General features: G+C 40.6%; 2 protein-coding genes across 2 annotated transcripts; one reads left to right on the top strand and one right to left on the bottom strand.

Annotated features, from left to right (window-relative positions):
* Positions 1-7,211, bottom strand: LOC139941731 (cholinesterase-like). Its single transcript, XM_071938348.1, has 8 exons — positions 6,766-7,211; positions 4,872-5,031; positions 3,540-3,617; positions 3,004-3,122; positions 2,468-2,638; positions 1,329-1,945; positions 746-933; positions 1-540 (listed from the first exon to the last, which is right to left on the bottom strand). The coding sequence occupies exons 1-8, from the start codon at positions 7,177-7,179 to the stop codon at positions 434-436; spliced, it is 1,854 nt and encodes a 617-aa protein (XP_071794449.1). The 5' UTR covers positions 7,180-7,211; the 3' UTR covers positions 1-433.
* Positions 7,212-10,064: 2,853 nt separating this feature from the next.
* LOC139942201 (acetylcholinesterase-like) lies at positions 10,065-15,807 on the top strand. The gene is made up of 8 exons (XM_071938972.1): positions 10,065-10,513; positions 11,069-11,228; positions 11,480-11,557; positions 12,162-12,280; positions 12,579-12,740; positions 13,170-13,786; positions 14,720-14,907; positions 15,104-15,807. Exons 1-8 carry the CDS (start codon positions 10,145-10,147, stop codon positions 15,208-15,210), a joined length of 1,800 nt encoding a protein of 599 aa, XP_071795073.1. The 5' UTR covers positions 10,065-10,144; the 3' UTR covers positions 15,211-15,807.
* The last annotated feature ends 810 nt before the right edge of the window (positions 15,808-16,617 follow it).

Here is a 16,617-nt window from a genome sequence, read left to right as displayed (position 1 = left end):
TTCAAATTTCTCTTCACAGCAGCATATCTTTAATATAGTATGCCTTACCATTGACAAAAATCCCCAATCATTACATCTGATAGCACAGACAGATGTTTCAAGTGTTCCAAGATGTAGAAAATCCCTCACCATGTACAAGTGTGCAGAAAGATCGTATACATTATACGGACCGGTAAACAAATATTGAATATCAAAATACTACTTCCTTCCCTCGAAATAATTGTGTTACCTCAAAACAATTTCGGACGGAATAAGTTATTACAATGTGCAGAAATTGTGTATGCTTTGGGTTGAAAAGGATTGGCCGATTTAAAAACGATTGATACGGAGCTCCAGAAATGCCACCCGATTTGTATTGTATCTAAAGTCAATGAGTCTAACGTCAACAAATCGAAAGTCATTTCCAGGACTCCGTATTGGCTTGTGTTTTTAACTATTCTTCTGGGACCTCAGGACACTTGTCTTTTGTGCACGTCTCGCTGTCGGAGCTGCCGTCTTGAGTCTCTCTTGAGCTGCTCTCTTTGCACTTCTTTGCATCCTCTGTAAAGAATCAAAGTTCTTATACTAAGAAGAGAAATGAGCAAAGTGGCTGTCTATAAAACAGCTTTCCTACAACTTTACAAATAGCACATTCGTTGGTTTTTACTCTTTAAGTTACGAACGTACCTCAAGGAACTGTAATGCGCCATGGAATCACTTTCAAAACTAGTATTTACAATACTTTATCTTGAAATACACAACTTACCAGCTGTTTTGATAAGTTGAGGAACGAACTCGTTCCAAAAACGACATTCCCTGGCCTTGATGCCACGCCCATTCAGCATGTCCGGGGTTAGATCTTTGTACTCAAGTCCCTCAACGGTGAACAACGGCCACTCTGTCTTTTTCTCTTCGTCTGTGAGTTCAGCATCCAGAGAAGACAGGTTCGGGTTGCTGGCACAAAGGTAAAAGTATATAAAATAAAGACGTTTGATGCATTGCAATGAGGCACTTTTGAACGATAGGTGGCAGTAGACTTTCAGGTATTATTAAAGACCTTTTTGCAAATACTGGGCGCGCGTGTACAGCTTGGTTATAGGTGCATTGTGGTTTAGCTGGTGATCAAAATCTGATCCTTAGCTATCCCACAATGCACCCCATTCAACAGTCTGCGCTTGCGCAATGGTATTTTGCGAAAAGGTCCATGGTACGTGGTTCGGAGCATGCGCATTTACAGAGAACAGTTGAAGCACTGACATTTGCTAACTCATTCTAATAATTGAAGGACTTGAAAGGAAAACAAAAATAATCAGCCATGTTTAAATTGTCAACATTAAATTATAACTTACCCCGTCTTTGCCAAATTGGACCAGTATTTGATTGTTTGGATCGACATGCGAACTTCGTCTTCAGTGGTTTTGAAGTCGTCTGAAGGTACCAGTGGAAGACCGAAGACAAACGATAAATCTTCCCCGTGATTAGCTTTTGACCATGGTGGACCAATTATTTTCGTAGTTGAGTCGTGGGTCATGAAATAGCGGTACACCTTACGCCCGGCTTGTGTGTAAGCCCGTGCCGTTTTGTCGGCGGGGCAGACGAACATAGAATCACCGCCCATCTGCGAAAGTGCCTCCACGTAGTTGCAACCCGGTCCATCCGTGCAAGTTGGATCTGTGTACATCAACTTGACTGCATCTGTCACTATGGGCTCCGTGCTAATCATCGATCCAAACACCGGATAGAAAGCATCGTAAGTGGTGCTGTTGATAAACGGTGCCTCATCATCAGTATTGTTGGGAAAAATCATCATTAAGACCCCCATTCCTTCATCGGCATTTGAACCCATGATTGACACTGCATCGCCGATGGCGCCCTTTGCGTAAAGTTCAGCTGGTTTGCCCGGGAGAAAGTTACCGTCAACAACCGGCGTCAGCAACATACTTTGAGTTCCGAACTCCTCAGCTAGCTGAAATCATATGAAAAAAGGCGTATTTTGTTAAATTTAGGACAACTTTGACACAGTGTTGAGGTGAGACGTAAGATAGAACACTTTTGGGACGATGAAAGAAAGTGGATCATTGTTTTCACAGTTTCGAAAACAATGCATTTAAATCTGGAAAACAAGTCTGCCGCCTCCTAAAGTCCTGGAAGTATGAGTAGTTCTCACCGTCTTTGAGGAAACCAAGAAAGTATCTGTACGGATATGCTACTGTCCCCGGGGAACTCTGTCAAACGGAGATTCAGTCCCATCGTGGGCTGTAGGGGGATGCTTCAAAATAGGGCGCTATCAAAAGAAATGTGTACACAATTCGCCTTAAACATTATGGGGGACCGAATCTCTGGGGAGGGAGATGTGGGTATCAGAATCTCCTGCCACACCGTATCTAAATTGAGATGGACTGCAAAAGGAACTTTGATCCCATGCGTGAATTTAAACAGTCAGGAACGTTGCCAAATTCCTGTATTATTCCACTTATAATAAACTTACCCCTTCTTGTTGGCTTTTAATGATGTAGTCAATATCCTCAACCTTCTGTAGACACTCCAGTAACTCTTCAGATGTGTCTCGCTCGCAGCCGAGTAGTTTGCCGAGAGCGAAGGCAACCTTCCGGGCCTTTTCAGCTTCAATAGTTGCCCATGGGGAAAACACATCACCGCTCTTGCGTAAAAAAAGGGGAAACAAAAGTAACGATAAAGACTGTTCTAATTCCGTTACAATAAGGGAGGGGCAACCCCATGGTAGGAATGTTTTAAGAACGCTAGGTGGCAGCAGACTTACCAGATAAAATCCCATAGTTTACGTATAGTTCTGAGTATGCTCACTGCCCAGAACAAACGATTTACCGGGTTAGCCTGCTGCAACCTAGGTACGTCTGGAACCCTCCCCACCCCCAGAAAAAAACCAATGACGGTTTTTGATGGCCGAACATCTTAATAAGCCCAGAACAAAAACAAAAAAAATCAGGAGATCTTAGCTTAAAATCCAAACTCCTAAAAAAAGCAATCGAACATGTCGTCACCAACCTCCATGATGGCACCGCGGAACAGCCCTGCACTTCCTGGGGACAACATTTGGAGATTCACGCTAGCAGATCCGGCACTCTCCCCAAAGATTGCAACTCGCTCAGGATCACCTCCGAAAGCTTAAGGTTATTTTTCACATAACAAATGACAGCAAAACAAAGATGCGACCATTGATTAGTTTGATTTAACATTGATGTAGGATTGAAACTTTTGAAGCGTTTAAAAACCAAACGAATACCGACCAATAGGGCCACCGTATACTCACTACCTTTCCAAGTGTTACTCATAATATCAGTTATCCACTAGTTATAAACCGATTGCCAAAACATTGAAACTAAACAAAGACACATTGACACATTGGAATTGCATTACTGGTTGATCATCGCGAAGCAATCAAATCGTCAGAAGTTAACGCCAATGGGCATGTTTTAATAAGGACACATCATCAAAATTAAGAGCACAAGAAGTTGTTCGTCACTAATAAAATAAGTTGGTAAAATGACCACAAACGGAAAACGATTTTAATCATATATTACCTTGGATATTGTTTCTGACCCATTTTAGAGCGAGCTGTTGATCTAACAAACCAAAGTTACCAGGAATGACGTCATCATCTGAAAGAAACAATATCCTTATATATATCCTATGTTTCTATTTGCTTTGTATTTGCTTCCTGTTAATTTGGGCGTGACACATAGGACTGGGCCACCAGTGCGACCAGTGTCGTAGTCGTGACTATTAAATCATTAGTCGAGTCGCGACTACCGTTTTTCAAGTGCTATAAATAGTAGTCGCGACTAAACCTGTTTGATGAACCAATATCGTGTCGCTCACGACTATTCATGACAACATAATTTACTAAATACAATCAGACATTTGTGAATAGTGTCGTTATCGCGACTATATGAGGTGCGGTTAGTCGAGTCCCTCCGCCATCCCAGGGGTTAAAGCCATTATACACTTTCGGTACAGAAAAAAAAAAGTTCACAGATTTACAAATAATTTACAGGGTTTACAGATTGAAGGTAATGGTGAAAGACTTCTCTTCAAATATTGTTTCATGAAACGCTTTACTTTTTGAGAAAACATTAAAACGATATAAATTCTCGTTATGACATGTCATGACACGGCGAAACGCGCGAAACAAGAATGGGTTTTCCCGTTATTTTCTCCCGACTCCGATGACCGATTGAACCTAAATTTTCACAGGTTTGTTATTTTATATATAAGTTGTGATACACGAAGTGTAAGACTTGGACAACACTGTTTACCGAAAGTGTATAATGGCTTTAAGGGTATTCAAATGGTGGTTCGCGAGATGATAAAGGGATGGGATACAATACTCAATAAAGTTACTTCAATTATGGCAACTCAACGTTTCTTTTAGCTTCATCAACGAAACTACAATTTTTTTAAGAGTAGAAACCTTCGAAGTTGGGTTCTTTTGTAATTTTGTGAAAACAAATCGTAATTATTTTCAAGTAGGCCTAAAGCCTGGTGCGAATGCGAAAGTGAAGCGAATTTTGACGCCATTCGCAGCAAACATCTAACAATTCGGCTGTGCTGAACTTCTGCGAAACTTTTTCAGCGAAAAAATGTTGTCCATCGAGGTCATTAATTCGCTTTGCATAAAGCATTCACAGAAAAGTATGAACCGGTGTCCCAGGTAGTTTTTGTCCGCCGGAGATTTTGTCCCCATTATGGGAAATTAACTAGTGCCGGAAAGAGGATGAATCAAAAGAGGGCGCTATACACAGTTTGCGTATGGTATGTGGGTCAGAATCTCCGGAGAAGTGACATAATCTCTTGCAACACTTGGCTAAAATTATTGTTCTTTAACGCGCAACCCGAAGCTTCTTTTGGCTTACCCGTCGAAAGAAATCCCAGAGCTCCAAGTCGGTAGTTCATAGTGACAACAATGACGTCACCGATGACCGCTGTTGGGGTTGGAAGTAACTCCATGAAGGTCCCTTGACCAATTACGTAACCACCACCATGGATGAATACAAGAACAGCTGCATCAGAAGGCTACATAGAACAAGGAACACAAATTCACACCTCGTCAATGAGAGACTTTTGGACGCTTGGTGGCAGCAGACTTACCAGGTAAAATTATTTGTGCTCGGTAATGTGGGCATCTTCAGAATGGAAATTTCAGGTAAGTCAACTGCCACCCAGAGTTTCAAAGTCTCACATTGACCTTATGTCCAATAAATGATGTTAGGAGTATAGACCTTTCTTTTGCAACGTCACAGCCCGAGTTTTTGCCAACCCAGATTTGAAAACTATGGAAAGCCATATGTGCAAATCAAGAAATGATCGATATTTTTTGGTAACAATGAACCAAATTTGTTGATTTTGTTTAAAACAAAACAACTGATTACGAGAGGTATTTTATTTAATTCAAAGTTTGCAGAAAATGTTGAATTTTGTTAAAACATCTGTTTTTACGATTTAATGATTTACTAACATTCGGCCGACCATGCCAACCAAGGCGGTTTGTTTATCAACAAAAGAAAGGTCTATTATGTAAAGAGTATCATCGAAACTGTGAACATTTTGATTATTATAGAAACCAGGGGCCGATCTCTCAACGAGTTAGGATCGATCTTAACTGTGTACCAATCCTGAAGGGACACGTTGCCTTGGATCGGGCGAGTTGGTCCATGAAAAGCGTTTGAAACAATTTGTTATGAAATGCATATGGTTATAAAGATGTTTCAAAAGTAAAATTATAGCGATGCACACAAATATTTCTCGAATTTTCACGGTTTTCCTTTTAGGTCGTGAACTAATACTGCACGTCCCACCCTCGAGTACTCGTCACCGATATGAGACCAACACCGACACCCAGGACATGATTTCCCAGATTGTGCTTAAAGGCAGTGGACACTATTGGTAATTACTCAAAATAATTATTAGCATAAAACCTTACTTGGTAACGAGTAATGGAGAGAGGTTGATAGTATAAAACATTGTGAGAAACAGCTCCCTCTCAAGTGACGTAGTTTACGAGAAAGAAGTAATTTTCCACAAATTTGATTTCAAGACCTCAAGTTTAGAACTTGAGGTCTCGAAATCAACCATCTAAACGCACACAACTTCGTGTGACAAGGGTGTTCATTATTATCTCGCAACTTCTACGACCGACTGAGCTCAAATTTTCACAGGTTTGTTTTTTCATGCATATGTTGAGATACATCAAGTGAGAAGACTGGTGTATGACATTTACCAAAAGTGTCCACTGTCTTTAAACAACCCAGCTCTACCTAAACGATGATAGAAAAGCAATTCCACTGGTCGTTGTGTTTCTTATATCCAAGTTCGCGATATGGCAACAACGTAAGTTAAAGACACTGGACACTATTGGTGATTGTCAAAGACCAGCCTTCGCACTTGGTGTATCTCAAGGAGCCTATCTCAACATATGCATAACATTTCTGTAAAAATTTCAGCTCAATTGGTCGTCGATGTTGCGAGATAATAATGAAAGAAAAAACATCCTTGTCACACGAAGTTGTGTGCTTTCAGATGCTTGATTTCGAGACCTCAAAATCTAATTCTGAGGTCTCGAAATCAAATTCGTGAAAAATTATTGCTTCTTTCTCGAAAAGTATGTTACTTCAGAGGGAGCTGCTTCTCACAATGTTTTATACTATCAACCTGTCCCCATTACTCGTTACCAAGTAAGGTTTTATGCTAACAATTATTTTGAGTAATTACCAATAGAGTCCACTGCCTTTAATACATAAGTTTACCTACCACTTGCTGCGGAACGAATACATCTAGCACGAGACAATCTTCAGTCAAGCTGCCATTTGATAACAGTTTTCCTATGTTAATTTCTGACTGCGGACATGGGTTTCCCAGCTTCGTGGCTTGTAGCTCGCCACTCCACGACTTTGCTACCGGCGGTCTGAGTCGTAGCGTACCGACGGGCGGCTCGGCGTACGGTATACCGAGGTAGGCGTCTATGGCCCCGTGAAACTCCGGACGTCCCTCTGGACGGAATTGCAGCGTGGTGCCTACAATCCGACCTTGGCTCGTTGTAACAAAAGGGGAATCGTCACCGAAGGCTCGTACGAAGCAACAAGCTAGGAAGAGAGCGCTGCTCAAACTCGCCTCCATCATGAATGTGTTGATTCGAATGGTCAAAGGAATGCAAAACAGAACCATGCAGTCGTAATACTGACTAGTCGTTTCAGGCCCCTATTGTCACATTCAATAAATGCATTATTTATTAACTCCATGGCTGCACTACCCCCACTTATGTAGCGTAAGTTTACGTCATTGTCTATTTTCGTAAGATTTTGTTTATTTGTCGGATTAGCAAACCGTGAACGCCGCAAAGCTGTAGAAACACATCATATCGCGTGAGCTTGCTTTAAATTAATACTTTTTTTTTTTTTTTTTTCTTTTTTTTTTTTTTGGGGGGGGCGGGGTCGAAAGTAAACTCAAGCAGAAGAGTTGTGCTTTGTACTTTGTCCAACACATTGTGTAAGATCATGATACCGTTGGCTGACCGGTGGATATGTTTAGCACTGATTAATATTAACTTTGCACAATGTTTCAGCGAAGGGTCTTTTCGGAAATAGTTTTTTTCAGCACTCTGAATTGTTCCCTAAATCGTAAATGACCACATTAGTAATGTTACTCACGCTTGTATTTCCGTGGCGCGAATAATTAGCTGCACTTGTCGGGAGCAATACTTGAACGTGTACGTCAGATCATAGAGTAAGATTGTTAAAATGTCACATTTTTTTATCATAAGTGGATCGAGTTACTATCACGCCTGGGCCCAATTTCATAGAGCTGCTTAAGCAAAAATTTCTGCTTAAGCAAAAAGTTCATTGCTTAGTAAAATCAGATTACCGGCCAAGACTCCACTCAATATTAATGCTAAGTAAACAACAACTTAATACTAGTCTTAAGCAATGTATATGGCAGGGAATTTTGGCCAGTAACATGTGTAATATAAGCGAGCTATTTTCGTGCTTAAGCAAATTTTTTGCTTAAGCAGCTCTATGAAATTGGCCCCAGGTATGTACGTGCAGACATACGTGCCGGCATAAAATGGTCCCATAATGGTGACCTCACCAAGAAACAACACATGTGATATGTGTCCCTCTATGGAGGAAGGAACCTCCAAGGCCACACATAAGGCTTGCCATACCTAGATTACACATGATTACATAATGGTTTGCATTAACAAACACAATATGCAAATAATATTCTAAAGGGGTGGTAGCGTAAAACGAAATAGACGGAAACAGACTAAAAGGAACCAAAGTCTCGGGGAACAAAGTTAACAAAATATAAACGTTCTCATTACTGAGAAAGTAAATGGCAAGAAAAACTCGGGTATAGAAGTACAGCAGCTTGAGGTAGTATAATGCATTATGAGAAACATTTCACTTTAAAGTAAGCGGTAATTGGACAATATATTACCCCCTTGGGTTTTTTTTTACGACTGCTTTGGATTAGACCCACTACATCCTAATGCAGTCAGTTTTGCATTAAGGCCAAATACAAAAAGAAATGCCAGTTGATCGTCCCCTCCCTCATCCTTGTTTTTCTTTTACTTTTTTACATTTTCTTTTCAAAAGGACAAATTTTCTGTGTATTTCTCATTCAACTTACTAATCTTTTAAGAACTTTTAACTACATGAAGTAAGTGGTGACTTAAAACTGGAGAATTGGTGGTCAGATTGAATTAAAATGTATGGCGGCAACCTTTGAAAGAATTACAAATTGAAAATTAAAAAGGCCCTCGATCGCCATCCTCTTTTTGGCCCACCCGGACGATCAACTGGTATTTTTTTTTTTTTTTGGCCTAAAGCAAACCATTGCGTCATATCCGATAATGGCAAACCTATTACGGTGGCCCTGAAAGTTGGACATCTTGGTAAATTGGGACACACAACTTGATACACTTACAGGCAGTGGACACTATTGGTAATTACTCAAAGTAATTTTTAGCATAAAAACTTACTTGGTGAAGAGTAATGGGGAGAGGTGGATGGTATTAAACATCGTGAGAAACGGCTCCCTCTGAAGTGCCATAGTTTTCGAGAAAGAATTGTAATTTTCCATGAATTTGAAACGCACACAACTTTGTGTGACAGGGGTGTTTTTTTTTTCTTTCATTATTATCTCGCAACTTCGATGACCGATTGAGCTCAAATTGTCACAGGTTTGTTAGTTTATGCATATGTTGAGATACACCAAGAGAGAAGACTGGTCTTTGACAATTACCAATAGTGTCCACTGGCTTTAAAGTATACTCGTGACACTGCCAAAATTACGAACAACATTAATTTCGTGAACATTTGTGATGAGGTGCACAAATTAAGAATATTTATATGTTTGGTGTTTCTTCTGGGCCACCACACGAACCTATCTGATCCAGCTCAATCATACAATACAAAGTAGTTATTTTAATCTAGCAGTTAACAATTAATGCTTCTTCTCTTGTATTACGATTTCGGGCGATCGAATGTGGAATACTTTATTCCCTCGTTGTTTTTAAATCACAACTGTTAAATAAATGTTTTATCTCTTACCATTTTTGTTGTTTTATTAAAATCATGTTCTTCACTGTTCTTTTAAGAACCTACTGATAGTTACTTAAAAGTAACTTATTTAGGTATTTTACAATTATTTTTTAAACATTATTTTAGCCTTTAGTTCTTTAGTATTGTCCCCATTTATCATTTCGTTTTACGCCATCGTCTTTCAAAATGCTGAAATGTTATCCGTAGTAAATCTGAGTAGACCTAATGTATGATAAATCCAACGAGTAAACACAAACACTGTGATGTTACCTCATCTATGTTGAACAAAGTCCAAAACAACCTTGATCTGCTCGAGTTAACTTTCGACGCCCCCCCCCCCCCCAGCCTTCGCGATACGCTTTGCGGCTGATCCGATAATGGAGGAAATGATCCGACTCTAGCATCTAAAAATAGGCAGTGACGTATTAATGTCAACATGGGGTAGTGCAGTCATGCAGTGTAAGTGAATAATGCAGTTACTGAATACATTAGACCCTGAAACGGCTAGACACACACAACAAAGTTGACTGCTGACTGTAGGTCTCTTTGTGTATTCGCCTCTTGATACCATTCGGATCAACACAACCATGATGGAGACTAGGTTGAGCAGCGTTCTCTTCCTAGCTTGTTGCTTCGTACGAGCCTTCGGTGACGATTCCCCTTTCGTTACAACGAGCCAGGGTCGGATTGTGGGCACCACGCTGCAATTCCGTCCAGAGGGACGTCCGGAGCTTCACGGGGCCGTAGACGCCTACCTCGGTATTCCGTACGCCGAGCCGCCCGTCGGTCCGCTACGACTCAGACCGCCGGTAGCAAAGTCCTGGAGTGGCGAGCTGCAAGCCAAGATGCCGGGAAACCCATGTCCACAGCCGGAAATTAAAATGGGGAAACTGTCACCAATTGTCAGATTCGCTGAAGACTGTCTTGTGCTAGATGTGTTCGTTCCACAGCAAGTGGTAGGTGGTTTTTAGTATATCCATGTTTCTTCTGATCTTGCCATGTAGCCAACTTGGAGAAAAAAAGAAACACAATAACGACCATTGAAATGGTAATTCTATCATCGTTAAGGTAGAGCTTGGTTGTTTGGGCAACTTATAATGACTTGATGATGTAAAGCCTTCATGGCAGGCTGATTAAAGACCGCGCCCTGAGCTCAATGTTACCAAATAATATTAAGATTAGAAAGCCGTTCAGAGTAATTTTGTAAAGTGATTTAACATGTTTGCCTTACAGTAATTAAGATTGCTACACACTAAAGATCAATCTTATCTCGTTGTGAAATCAGCCCCCTGGGGTGGATTTCACAAAGAGTTAAGACTGGTCTTATCTTGAGTTTAGGACGAGTTACCCGTCCTAACTTAGGACTAGCTGAGTCCTAAGTTAGGACTAGTTCTGACATGGTTATGCTGCCATCAATCGTCCAAATGGTCCCTCATTGACGAGGTGTGAATTTAAGTAAAGTTCACCACTTCTGTTATAATCTTGCATCTCTCTATTTGTACGCAACATAGCCTTCTAATGCAGCCGTACTTGTGTTCATCCATGGTGGTGGCTACTTCTTCGGTCAAGGGACCATCGAGGAATTATCTCCAGCCACAACAGCGGTCATCGGTGACGTCATCCTGGTCACTATGAACTACCGCCTTGGTGCTCTGGGATTTCTTTCGACTGGTAAGCCATAAGAAGCTTCGGTTGTGCGTTGAGGAAAGACTTCAAGCTATGTTTCTATTTTCTGCGAATGTTCCATGCAAAGGGAAATAATGGCGTTCACCGAGAGCTGTTTTCGCTGCGGGTGTTTCGCAGGTAGAACAACAAAATCAAAGTAGAATGCAGGAAAACAACATCAAAATGAGATTTGAACTTTAATCCCCAAATCAATGTGAACATTATTATTTACCAGGCCATTGTTTCCTTTTGTTCAGGTGATGACGTCATTCCTGGTAATTTCGGTTTGTTGGATCAACAGCTCGCTCTGAAGTGGGTCAGAGACAATATCCAAGGTAATTATGACTCAGTATTATCGCTATTTTATTCATTTCACTGATACATGTTTGATTCCAAAAAAAAAAATGTTTTCTTTCTGAATTTTGATGAGGCGGTTATTTTTACGAGCGTAAATTGGCATAACTTCTTAGCACTGACTAAGGGCCGGGTAAATTTTTACAGAATTCGATTGCTTCGCGATCAGAAGCCACGAAAGAGATTTCACTGTGTCTTTGGTTACAAACTTTTGTCAGTAAGAAGAAAAGTTTCATTTGAATATATTGTTCCACTTCAGATTGACTGATATGCACACTTGAAGAAGGTATAGCGAGGTATGATGGCCCTAAAGTACCGTCTTAAAAATCAAATATCTATGCAACTTTGCAAATGATTTGCGATAAATGCTCTGAAACACCTTTGGCACACTGCGTTGTGGCGAATAATTTGCAAAGATGTTGGCGTTGTGTACTATGTCCCTCAAGGGAGAGCTAGCTGAAGGGTGAAGGGCACATGCAATGAAATGGTACATACTTAAAATTGACTAGACAATGGTTGTAGCTCTTTTAAATAAAATGTTGATTTGTTGCTGTGCTTCCATGTATTGTGTGAAACAACCTACAGCTTTCGGAGGTGACCCTGAGCGAGTTGCAATCTTTGGTGAGAGTGCCGGATCTGTCAGCGTGAATCTCCAAATGTTGTCCCCAGGAAGTGCAGGGTTGTTCCGCGGTGCAATCATGGAGGTTGGTGACGACGGTCGATTTTTTTTGTATTTTTTATTTTTTTTTGTATTGGTTGGGGTGATTTTGAAATTTCCAAGACCCTCCTCTGGAAATGGAAGGTGTTGGATTACTAAGGACCTAGGAGACTTTATACAAGTTCCGTTCTCGTGTGAGAAGTCCCTAAACATGTCGCACCAACTACACTATTATAGCAACATCGCCGTCAAAATGTCACGTCCCGAGACTGCGAAACATGTTGGGGGAATGCAGAGCATCACAAAACAACAACTTGTTTTCCTCTTCTTCTTTTTTACTCAAGAGCGGTAATCCGCACTCCCCATTGTCAACAACTGACCACCGGAAGGTTGCCTTTGCTCTCGGTAAACTACTCGGCTGCGAGCGAGACACATCTGAGGAGTTACTGCAGTGTCTACAGAAGGTTGAGGATATTGACTCAATCATTAAGAGCCAACAAGAAGGGGTGAGTTCCAAATTAGAAAACCTGTTTTAATTTACGTTCGTAAGTTCATGAATATCAAATTAACTTACGGACATGGTAACACGATCAGTACAAGCCCATCTTTCAGAGAACGTTTACAATAACAAAACTGTCATTTGTTGTTTTATATTAATACGACTCTGCGGCCATGGACAGGGGACCAGTCTTACACACTGTTTCCTCAAGGATGAGAACTACTGATGAATACTTCCAGAACGCTAGGTGGCAGCAGACTTACCAACTTTGCCTGAACTGTGTAAACAGTATTAATGATTCACTCTTTTGTCGGGGTTTGACATAGGCTCAAGGCTGATATTTAGCGTCCCATACGTCTTCCGTATAGTCTCGCTTCGATCACTGTATCATAAGTTGTCTCAAGTTTACCTAAAACGTTTTCTCTATCATATACAGCTAGCTAAAGAGTTCGGATACGGGATACTGCTGGCGCCGGTTGTTGACGGCAGTTTTCTCCCGGACCAACCGGCTGAACTTTACGCGAAGGGTGCCATCAACGACGCAGTGTCAATTATAGGCTCAAATGCCAATGAAGGAATGTTGGGGTTCACGATGTTATTTCCCGACAACACTGACGAGGCACCGTTTATTAACAGCGCCACTTACGATGCTTACTATCCGATGTTTGGATCGATTATTAGCACGGAACCCATAGTGGCAAATGCAGTCAAGTTGATGTACACAGATCCAACTTGCACGGACGGACCTGGTTGCAACTACGTGGAGGCACTTTCGCAGATGAGCGGTGACTTTTCGTTCGTCTGCCCCGCCGACAAGACGGCACGGGCTTATACCCAAGCCGGCCGTAAGGTGTACCGCTACTTCATGACTCACGACCCAACAACGAAAATCAGCGGCCCATCGTGGTTGAAAGCTAACCATGGGGAAGAAATACCGTTTGTCTTTGGTCTTCCACTGGTAGGCCTACCTTCAGACGACTATCCAACCACAGAAGACGAAGTTCGCATGTCGATCCGAACAATCAAATACTGGTCCAACTTGGCAAAGACTGGGTAAGTTTATTTCTATAAAGATACGGTTCCTTTTGTTTTGTTTTGGTTGAAGTCCTCCACTTATTAGAAGGAGATAACAATTATAAGTGCACCATACCCTTTTTTTTTTTCTTCTTCTTCTTTTTTTATAATGGGAAACTTTCGGGACGCTTGGTAGCAGCAGGTTACCTGGTTTAAAATGCACCATACCTCATGTCCTGTTAAAATGGACTCTGGAGAGATAACCATTAAGAACATAAATGGGTATTGCTTGGTAACAGACCGCTCGGGATAGACTGAAATAGAAAGATTGTAAGGATGATATTATCCTGGAATGGAGTGAGTCTCAAACACGAACAAAGAAATAAGTACAGAAGAGGAAAATTATGTCGTTTCAAAGATGACTTCGGATGGTTCAGTTTTCATCTTTGAGAGATTGCACGGCATATTCTTCACAGAACAATTTTTTTATATCTTTTCGTATTTGTTTCAACTCATGGGTTGAATCTTTGTCCGCAAAGACAAAAACAGTTACCTGCTACTTACATCCAGTGATTTCATTGGATACAATGATATCATTGGATAAACGTGCACAGTGACATGAGCTTTCCAATGCCCAAATAGTACACTCCTATCACGTATCACGTTTTATTTGACTGCGTATCTCTATGTGAAATAAGTAAAGGTCAAAGTTGGTTGTACACGCCATATGAAGACCGGCCGCTGGCGTTATTCACGGGCCTCGAAGTGTGACGTCATATGTTCAGGCTAAACGTGCATATCCTTGACCTCCGTCAAAGAGGGACTTTTGGAACGCAGACTTATCTGGCGAATCTATAATGTTCTAGGAAACAATGGAAAATTACCTGGTAAGTCTGCTGCCACCTAACGTTCCTAGGTACAATTTTAATTAACTCGTCTTTGTTTTATGCTTTCTATGAAATAAATTTGCAGCAACCCGAACCTGTCTTCTCTGGATGCTGAACTCACAGACGAAGAGAAACAGACAGAGTGGCCGTTGTTCACCGTTGAGGGACTTGAGTACAAAGATCTGACACCAGACATGTTGAATGGGCGTGGCATCAAGGCCAGGGAGTGTCGCTTTTTTAACGAGTTCGTTCCTCAACTTATCAAAACAGCTGGTAAGTTGGTTACTTCAAAGGGTTACAATGTATGTAGATTCCATGAAACATTACACCCAGAGCTAAAGTTGAAACTTAAAGTTAAAGGTTGATGAAATTCGAAACATCGAACAACCCTTTGTACTTTGTAGATATTTTGGAAAACTGTTAGAACAGTGGCTTGTTCATTTCTCTTCTGATTCTATCTTTGTTCCAGAGGATGCAAAGAAGTGCAAAGAGAGCAGCTCAAAATGGACTCAAGACGGCAGCTCCGACAGCGAGACGTGCACAAAAGACAAGTGTCCAGAGGTCCCAGAAGAATAGTTGAAAACATGAAGCATCTATGACTCCTGGAAGTGACGCATTCGGCTCGTTGACTTTTCAGATAATATCTTAAAGTGAGGACTTACTAAAGTTTCAGTGAGAACCGCGTTTGTTCGAATTCAACTTTGGCAATAGCTTTCAACGTCAGCGTTTATTAAATATTTACGAGTTTCCAGGTAATCAAGGAATAGTATAATTGATTAATACAGCATACACCGTAGGGAAATTTTCAGTGCAATGAAGCCATCCGATATCGGTTAGCATTTCCAAAGCTAATTAATAAAAACGAAAAATACATAAGAGACTTGGTATGTGTTTGTAAAGACGGTAGCACGGCAGTATTGTCGTGAGTCAAGACGTACTAAATTTACTGGGTTTGAGAGCAAGATGCGTTGACTGTTAATCGCCACAAACCAAATAAATGATTTTCTCAACTGACTGCTGATGAAGCCCAACAAAAATAAAAAACATTAAAAAAAATGTTGTTATGAAGTAGTATAGGAGCAGAGCAGCATTTTTTCTAAGTGCCGAACGATCACTTTATACGTCGCATACATGTGGTGTAAAAACTAGCTGTATATCTATGTCTTTTCTTTATGAACTAAACAAAAAAGAAATTCCCCATTTAATGACCGTTAGAAACCGAGTTGTAAATAAATATCCCTCCTGCTGAGATGGCATCTAGAAACGCACATACACAGGCTGACTCTGTACATAGCAGGTTATTATCAATGCTTGACCGGAGCTGAGCATACTTTTTGTGTTATGCACTGAAGTATAGATATCAAAAACAACACAGCATGCAGGTCACACTGACAATACCAAGATTTAAAAATAATTTAGCTTAACTGCATTGGCTATAGTAAAAATAATACCGGACGGAGTAACTTTTAAGTGTTTCGTTGTTGAAGAAGTTTTCCAAACGACTGTTTTGCATTGTGAAAAACTACTTCTATAATTATAATCATTCCCTACAGAGTTAAAATGAGTACATTCTATTACATTTTTCTTCAAACCATTTTGGAGAGCTTTATTTATTGAATGATTTGATTTTATTGACTGAAGCATCTGGGCCAGAAGGTGCGTATACAGTTGAGCAAGGCCTCTGTCCAAACGAAGGCCTCTGTCCAAACGATTAGTATTGTATTCCACAAATTCAATAAATTGCACGTTATACAAGTTTTCCAAAGCATTAGGAAACAGTCGTATAGATGACGAGAATCTAATTAACTGTAAGGATGAAAACGATATAAAAAAAAAATTTAACCATAAGATTCAGTCTGCCAATAACATCATTTAAAATACTTTGTTTATTGGAAAATACTTTCTTTCTTTTTGTCCCCAGACTTTACTTTTAATTTCCCTTGCACACTTTGTTGCTCCGTGGTATCACCAACAGCAACAAGG

This window comes from Asterias amurensis, chromosome 9, assembly GCF_032118995.1.
Source record: "Asterias amurensis chromosome 9, ASM3211899v1".
Classification (NCBI taxonomy): Eukaryota; Metazoa; Echinodermata; class Asteroidea; order Forcipulatida; family Asteriidae; genus Asterias; species Asterias amurensis.
This window is presented reverse-complemented; position numbering and strand designations above follow the sequence as displayed.

Bases quoted from the DNA above. Each gene is read 5' to 3' on its own strand.
- LOC139941731 (XM_071938348.1), bottom strand. From the start codon at position 7,179: ATGGTTCTGTTTTGCATTCCTTTGACCATTCGAATCAACACATTCATG. The intron at 3,123-3,539 runs GTAATATATGAT...AATAACCTTAAG, and splicing joins GGTCAGAAACAATATCCAAG to CTTTCGGAGGTGATCCTGAG. The intron at 1,946-2,467 runs GTAAGTTTATTA...ATATGATTTCAG, and splicing joins TTAAAAGCCAACAAGAAGGG to CTAGCTGAGGAGTTCGGAAC.
- LOC139942201 (XM_071938972.1), top strand. From the start codon at position 10,145: ATGATGGAGACTAGGTTGAGCAGCGTTCTCTTCCTAGCTTGTTGCTTC. The intron at 12,741-13,169 runs GTGAGTTCCAAA...TATCATATACAG, and splicing joins TTAAGAGCCAACAAGAAGGG to CTAGCTAAAGAGTTCGGATA. The intron at 13,787-14,719 runs GTAAGTTTATTT...ATAAATTTGCAG, and splicing joins TCCAACTTGGCAAAGACTGG to CAACCCGAACCTGTCTTCTC.